General features: G+C 43.2%; 1 protein-coding gene across 4 annotated transcripts in view; it reads left to right on the top strand.

Annotated features, from left to right (window-relative positions):
* Nucleotides 1-1,101: 1,101 nt before the first annotated feature.
* Nucleotides 1,102-8,451, top strand: part of RAVER2 (ribonucleoprotein, PTB binding 2) — a 92,584-nt gene continuing 85,234 nt past the window's right edge. For all 4 annotated transcript variants that reach the window (XR_008524683.2, XM_024246080.2, XM_054554325.1 and 1 more), the window contains exon 1: nt 1,102-1,615. Coding sequence is in view for 3 of the 4 variants with exons in the window: in XM_024246080.2 (XP_024101848.2) it covers nt 1,367-1,615 (249 nt within the window). In the remaining variant the exon portion in view is untranslated. The remainder of the gene's footprint in view (nt 1,616-8,451) is intronic.

Here is an 8,451-nt window from a genome sequence, read left to right as displayed (position 1 = left end):
CTAGGCTTTGGAATTAATCAGAACAGATCCCATTTCCTCACGTGTAAAGTGAGGAAAACAAAACCTACGTAACTGAATGATCATGAAGAGTAAATACATATGTATCTGTAAAGCATTTAGAAATGCGTGGTTGGGGGGAGCACATGGTAAGGACTGAATTTGTAGTATTTTAAAAAAATCTTTAAAACATCTTCTTTTTATTTATTTTTTAATTAAAGTCTTTTTTTTCTTTCTTTTTTTTTTTTTTTTTTTTGGCTAGTGTACTTGCATGCTACACAATTAAGATGCATGGTCCCCTTCGCTGATGGTCATTTGGGCTAGTGCCAAAGGCTGCTGGATTGTTTGATCTGATGACATCCGTTTGACTAAGTATAGTTCTACACTGTAACTCTCCCTCCAAGTTTCAATTAAAATAATGTTCCAAGCAGCGTATTCTCCAGCCCCTCTGCCACAGCTCCTTTTCCATTCTAGTCTTTGTTTCAGCATCACTTTCCATGTTGCAGACCCAACTACCCAGGTTTTACATTTTAGGAACTGCATGACAGGGACAGAGGGACAGGTGAAGGGCACAGGCTTTCTCATACACAGCTAGCAAAATACATTACGATCAGGTTTTACCAAATACATAAAATTTCTCCCACAACGTCCCTCTTTTTACTCCCCAGAAAATCTCATTGTAAACTCAAACTTTGCCAAATATGCTCTTCTTGAACGCAGAGAAAGGGTTACCATCGGGAGCCAGCCGGGCTGCAGGAGGCGCCCTCCTGCCACCCCTCCAGCCCCACCCCGGGTGTGGGAAGCCCGAGTTCGCGCCCGCAGCCCCCGGACCGCCCCAGCGCGGGAGTTTCAGGGGAGCCGGGGGAGAGCTGCGGCGTCACATGGGGGGCCACCCGGGGACAGGCGCCTGGGGCTGAGTCCCCCGGCGAAGCCACCGCGAAGGGGCCACATCCCCCAGAGCCCGACCCTGGGCGTTCGCTAAAGCCTCGCAGAGAGGGGGAGCCCGCCCGCCCGTCCGCGCCCGCACAGGTGTCCGGATGGCGGCGCCCGGCCCCGCCTGCGGACCCGCGAGAGGCGGGCGGGGGCGCGCCTGTGCGCCGGGGCCGGGGGCCGGCGGGGGAGGTTCCCGCGAGGTGGTTCTCGGGCTCCTCCTCGGCGCCTCAGGTTTCCTCTCCCCGCCAGCAGGCTGCTGGCTGCGGCGCCGCCTCTCTCTACTCCCTCCTCCCTCCTCCCACCGCCCCCCTTCCCCGCGGTTGGGCCCACTCTGCGGCCTCTGCCCGCCTCGCCCTCGCCCGGGCCTCCTCCCGCTTTCTCTCTCCGCTTCCCCTGGAGCCTCCGAGGAGTCCGCAGCCGCGGGGCGCCCGGGAAGATGGCGGCGGCGGCGGGAGACGGCGGCGGCGAGGGGGGCGCGGGCCTGGGCAGCGCGACGGGGCTGGGGCCGGGGCCGGGACTGCGCGGGCAGGGCCCCTCAGCCGAAGCGCACGAGGGCGCCCCGGACCCGGCGCCCGCCGCGCTGCACCCTGAGGAGGTCGCCGCGCGGTTGCAGCGGATGCAGCGGGAGCTGAGCAACCGCAGGAAAATCCTGGTGAAAAACCTGCCCCAGGACAGCAACTGCCAGGTACTGGGAGGGTGCTGGGGGCGACGCGTCCCGGGGGGCGGCGGGGCGGGGCTCCGTGTCCAGGCTGGGATCGGGGGCGCCTCAGAGCGGTCCTTGAGGGGGGGGTCGGCGGCGAGTGGTGAGAGCGGCCCCTCGGTTTGACTGAGCTCTTGGGGTTTCTAGCCTACGGACGCCCTGTCAGGGAGTGGGGCAGATTGGGAAACTGAGGCTCTGAGAGGCGAAGCGGCTTCTCCAAGGTCACGGGAATCAGGGGCTGCTGCTTCCAAATTCGGCCCGCTCTTTCCTTCCCCTACGGCCGTAGAGGAGTAGGAGGTGAAGGAGAGTGGAGGTGAGTTGTGGAGCACACATTTTGCGGGGGGGGAGCGGGGGTAGAGGGGGCCGAAGGTTTGGGAGCACCTTGACAGGGGCGAGGGCTCCCGCGTATAGTCCCCGGTGCTCGGGAGTGCCATAGGGGGCAGGGGCACGAGAGAGCTGGAAGTGAGTTTCGCTGCTGTTGCAGAAGCAGTTGACCAAGTTTCTGTGAAACAACTCTGTCTCCTCAGTTTGCTGAGGCCCCAGAATAGAGTTATTGCTGCGCTCCTTGGAGCCTTGCAGCCGCCGCCTGCTACGCCAAGTACAGTACTGGAGGATTTGTTCCTTAGTGACTTGGATGAGGTTTAAAGATAGCTACTCTGTGGCTTTAATCCAGATTAACTGTTGCTTTTAAGGTTAGAAACTCTGCATCTATTTAACTTTTTTTTTCCCCCTGATTTCAAAAGCTGCATGCTCATTGTAGGAGAGCTAGGAAAGACAGAGAAGCACAAAGGGGAAACAGAAATTACCCATATTTCTGATACCTAAAGATAACCATTGTTATCCTGGGATGTTGTCCTTTTCTCTTTTCCTATGCATATATATTTTTGTTTTATCAAAAACATGAAATCATTTCTTTGATTCTTCAGGATTTCTTAGCTGTCTGGATGTTCACACATGTTTCACATATAACCTGAATTTATATACTGCTCCGAGTGTGGTGGGCTGTCCTGGTAGTTGCGGATTTGTAGTTCCTCCTGTAACCGGATGCATGAAATTGCAAGAGGGCTGGCTATTGACAATTGCATGGCAGTTCTTCCATGTGACTTATAAAATAATGAGACCAATACCCCATTACTATGTAATGAGACCTTACATAGCCATTCACAATAAATATGAACATATAACCTTATAACCCGTAGGCATGAGGGGCTATTTTGTTTCAAAATGCAATGTCTGTCAATATTGTTTATCTCATCTGTCTTTCAACTCTTTCCATTCCGCCATGATGCACTTCCCATCTGTCAGGTAATGTTTTGTGATACTACCTGTTAAGGACACCTGCAATGGACTGAATTCTTGGAAGCAGCCTCCCCTGCCCATAAAATTGAGGACTGTAAGGGAGCTCAGGAAGGAGGAGGCTTGGAAGAAGCAGATGGCATTTTTTAAAAAAACAAATTTAAAAAATAGCAGCTCTTTGTATAGACAGTCTAGGAGAAGAGAAATAGAGAAGTATCTCAACGTCTTTGTAGAATGTCAGCTGTTTTTGTTATCACAATTCCTTGCGTTAATTCTAAATATATTTAGACACCAAATTGAAGACGTTCTGTCTATTCTTGGTTTGCTGTTGGTATCTTTCTCATTTCCTTTTGCTATAGACATGAAAAATATATCAAAAGGTCTAATAAAAGGAGCAGTTTTAATTAGTGATAGAAGCTTTCTGAGAATTACACTGGGATTTGTATTTTTGAGATTTCATCTACTTTTTCTTAAACTAATATTTTCATGAATATGTTCTGCATGAATTTTTTTGTATTTTTTGTTTTAACAATTTCCCTTAATTATAATGTCTGCTTTTTCTTAGTGACTATATTTTACTGTCAACTTACTGATGAAAGTTTAACTTTATTTTATTTTGTATCTTTTTGCCAGTAAGGCCTACATAAAATCACCTGTGCTAAAACTACATATTTACCCTTATGAAATGGTTAATATGGCTTTTGTTTAATTGTTAAGTAATCAGATATTTTTGAAATACTAAGTTCTTGTTCTTTTCCAGAAGAGTCTGTGTTTATTCATTCCTTTCTTTTTTTTTTTTTTCTGAGACAGAGTCTCGCTCTGTCACCCAGGCTGAAGTGCAGTGGCGCAACCTCAGCTCACTGCAACCTCTGCCTCCCAGGTCCAAGTGATTCTCCCTGCCTCAGCCTCCCAAGTAGCTGGGATTACGTGAGCCTGCCACCACGCCTGGCTAATTTTTGTATTTTTTAGTAGAGATATGGTTTCGCCATGTTGACCAGGCCGGTCTTGAACTCCTGACCTCAGGTGGTCCGCCCGCCTCGGCCTCCCAAAGTGCTGAGATTACAGGTGTGAGCCACTGTGCCTGGCCTCATTTCTTTATTTTAGAATATCACTTTAAGGATCAAAGACATTCATAACTCTAGTTCTCAAACTGTGTATTTACGTCTCTAGAAAATGCTGATTAATAACTTACTAGTAGAAACCCAATAATTTTTTCTTAATATTTGAAATATATGAGCGTTTTCTTTGTTAAATGTAGTTTTCATAAATCTCAAATTTTGTTTTATTTTTGGTATAGCAGATTTATAATAGCATCCCACAACTTTATAGTTCCTATAATTAAAAGGCATACTGAAAGTATTTTTAACTGGAAGCTTTTAGAAGTATGTTTATCAAATACCTTATAGAAGTACCGGCTCTAAAAAAAGTGAACACCTTTATATTAAGTTCTCAAAAGCTTTCTCACTGAATAATTACTGTGCATTCAGTCAAGCCCTGTCTGGTCTGCCTAAGCTTTCTGGAATCTTCCTGGCCCTCTTTGTTTTCACAGCCTCAGCTCTGGTTCAAGTCCTTTTCATCTCTTGTTCACTGTTACAACTTTTTGGTTTGTCACCTACCTTCATTACTGTCCTGTTTCTTACATTTTAGCTCCTTCTGCATGCTACTTCCCTTGAGGGATACTCCTGAAGCACAAATCTGATCATGTCACTCTCCTGCTCATAAAAAACCAGCCTTTGGCTGCACATCCTCTCAAACTTTTCCTCAAATTGTCCTTAACAGTAAAGAACAGTGAATCTGAATTAGACTATTGCAAGACTGAAATTGCTTTGAAGTTTTGTGTTCTGTCTGAAAATTTTATATTAATTTTATGTTCTGTTAGTAACATTGGATTTAACACAAAAACAGCATTTAACTCCCAATTTTTTTTTCGTAAACTTGACACTTATGGAAAATGTACTATATGTAACCTTTGATTCTCTGTATTTCTGTATTACCATGGAGTACACAGATATGAGTTTGAAAAGCATGAAATGATAGGACGGCAGTCTAAGATTCTTAGGCTTTTTGTGTGTTGGCCCCTGCCTACATTTCCAGTCTCATTGCTTTTTGGTTTTTATTTATTGTTTTGAGACAGGGACTTGCTCTGTCACCTGGACTGGAGTGCAGTGGAACGATCACTGCTCACTGCAGCCTTGACCTTCCAGGCTGAAGCGATTCTCTCACCTCAGCCTCTCAAGTAGCTGGGACTACAGGCATATGCCACCATGTCAGGCTAATTTTTTTTTTTTTTTAATTTTTTGTAGAGACATGGTCTCTCTATGTTGCCTAGGCTGGTCTTGACCTCCTGGACTCAAGCGATCCTCCTGCATTTGCCTCCCAAAGTGCTGGGACCACAGGTGTGAGCCACTGCACCCAGCCATCAGTCTCATTTCTGATTAGTCCCACATTGGATTCTGTTCATTTCTGATTAGTCTTGCATTGAATTTTTTGTTTGTTTGTTTTTTGAGACAGATTCTTGCTCTGTCGTCCAGGCTGCAGTGCAGTGGTGTGACCTCGGCTCACTGCAACCTCCACCTCCTGGGTTCAAGCGATTCTTCTGCCTCAGCCTCCCAAGTAACTGGGATTACAGGCGTGTGCCACCACGCTCGGCTAATTTTTGTATTTTTAGCAGAGATGGGGTTTCACCATGTTGACCAGGCTGGTCTCGAATGCCTGACCTCAGGCGATCAGCCCGCCTCGGCCTCCCAAAGTGCTGGGATTACAGGTGTGAGCCACCGCGCCCGGCCAGTCCTGCATTGGATTCTATTCCACCTTTATCAAACTACCTAGATCCCCAAGTACCTCATGCCACTGTGATTTGAATATTTATAGTTATATCTTTGTTAGTGTTTTGGAATGTTTTTATAGTGAGTACTTTATAGTGAATAATATTTATAATTATTTTTAACGAATAATTTATAGTCAATAGGAATGTTGCAAATGCTGGTTCCTATTCATAGCCATTGTATATGTGTGTGTCTGGTCTTTTGCAACTGAATTTAGAATTTTGATTGGTTAAGGTAATGTTTTAATATTTTTTCTAATATATGTGTTATTGTATTTCTATAAATTGTATTACGGTTAACCTGGCTCTGTTTCAATATTGTTGTCATTGGGGTTTCAAAATGGAGAAAACAGGGGCATTTGCTTCTTAGATTGTTTGTTTGTGTTCACTTAGGTTTTTTTCCTTACAGGTCTTATGTGTGTGCATGTGTTTTGTTTTTGTCATACTGTTTACCCTAAAATCTTGAAGGAGTCTCTTGTGAAATTAGAAGACAATGTGAAGTGCTTAGGGCCAACATTCAGGATCAGTAATAGAGGAAACAAAATATTCTATTGTCAGTTTGGATATTATAAACTTGCATTTCAAAGTACTCTAATATGATAGTTAATTTGAGAAGCTTGATGGTTAATTTACAGTGACCCATTTGAAACCATAATATTACCAAGTAAGCACTTTTTAGAATCGCAGACAACCAAATGTAAGAAACTCTAGTTAATCTTTTTTCGTAATTAAATTTTTTTCTGCTCTTTCTTTTTCTTTTCTTTTCTTTTTTTTTTTTTTTTTTTTAAGAGACAGAGCAAGATTGCTCTGTCTCCCAGGCTAGAGTGCAGTGATGCGATCATAGCTCACTGCAGCCTTAACTCCTGGGCTCAAGTGATCCTCCCATCTCAGCCATCTGAGAAGCTGGGACCATAGGCATGCACCACTGTGTCCAGCTAATATTTTTTAATTTTTTGTAGAGACACGGTCTCTCTGTGTTGCCCAGGCTGGTCATAATCTTATTTTTAAAAGCTACATATTCCTGTTTGTTTTTTACGTCAATATAAAAACAATAGAATTATCTTACATATTTTATGTCCTTTAACTGTGGGATTTAAAAATGTACTTTGTTTTCTCTAACAATATATTCGGTAATTATTGCCTCTTTTTAAAATAGGGTTATTATTCTCTACTTTTTTCCTGACAATATTGGGGTGTTTTCTCTTTTTGAAATTATCCTTTCTTTAAAATCAAAATGTCATTGCTTACCTCCAAAAGTTACTTTTCTTAGTGTATGCTGTGCAAAAATTATCTATTAAATTTTCTTTTCTAATGCAATTAAACAGAATTGAATTATGTGTTCTACTTCTTTTTCATGTGTTTTGTTATCTTATTCTCAATGTAACAAGAACACTGAAAGCTGCTAGAAATGTACTTCTAGATTTCTGGGACACCACTGTCTCCTTAAGTTTCTAGTTTTGGAAGGAATTCTTGAAAAGTGTTTCAGAAATGCAGTTCTCTGCTATGAAAACACATTCAAGAAGAGGAGGAATACTTTGTGGTTAGCATCAAAATGCTGTGTTAACAGCCATTCCAAAGAAATCTCATGTAATCTATAGCCCATTTCCCAGTTAATGACTGGGTTATGCTTAGAAATCCTTTTTTGAACTTGTGACGTGTTTTCACATAGAAAGAATATAGTAGATGGTATTTAGTTTTCAGGTTAGCATTTTAGCCTCTATTTAAGTTATGATTGTTTATGAAGTGTAAGATTACACCAAGTAGTACGACAACATCTAACAAAGCTCCAGCTTTGTGCAGGAGCAGAAACTCTCCCAGCTTCAAATCATCAGTAGGTACTCCTGCATCTTATGGCAAAAGCTCAGGAAGAAAGGAATTTAAGGAAATTGCTCCTTGAATTAACAAGACTCAGATCAGGGAAGCATTAAATGAAGTCAACTCTGATCAAAGGCTGTTACTGCAAAAGGGGTTCCTATTACTGACTACCTAAGTTTTGTCTCTTGATTCTTCTATTTGCACTTATTCTTCTTTCCTTGTGGACAAAAAGTTTTTGTTTTTTGTTCTTAGATACAGGATGTTGCTATGTTGCCCAGGCTGGAGTGCGATGGCTATTCACATATTCAGAGGCATAATCATAGTGCACTGCACTGTGGTCTCAAGCTCCTGGCCTCAGATCCTGTGCTACCAAGCCCAGCCTTGATTTTTTAAAAATCTTTACTTTATTTTGTAAATTAATTTTTAATTTTTAATTTAATTTTTTTAAAAAAGCTTTATGCTTAGCTTTCCTTGCTCAGCTAAAACAGGCAAACCAAGGAATATTAAAATATAAATAAAATTATTTATATATTTTTAAATCCTAAAATTGCTTATCATGTGTCTCGGCTGTTTGTATTTTGTTTGCCTAATTACACAATTGCCTGACTCTAAGGAGATAGTATGAACTGAGAGGGGTAATAAGTGAGAAGTCGGAAGATCAGATCACCGAGAACATTTGGCTATACAGTACTGTATATTTTGGCTGATGATTATGTGCAGGATAGCCCTTGGTGGTTGTGCTGAATAGCTTCCATTTGCTCTTCCAGATCTATTCTCGACCCTTCTCACCCACTCCTTATCCAGGGAGGCTAACCTGTACTGTGGATTGCACCAACAAGGCTCTCTTATCCTCTGTTCTATGGTTGCACTTGGCCAGAGCCACTAG

Source organism: Pongo abelii, chromosome 1, assembly GCF_028885655.2.
Source record: "Pongo abelii isolate AG06213 chromosome 1, NHGRI_mPonAbe1-v2.0_pri, whole genome shotgun sequence".
Taxonomy (NCBI): domain Eukaryota; kingdom Metazoa; phylum Chordata; class Mammalia; order Primates; family Hominidae; genus Pongo; species Pongo abelii.
The sequence above is the reverse complement of the archived record's forward strand: the minus strand, read 5'-3'. Positions and strand labels throughout refer to the sequence as shown.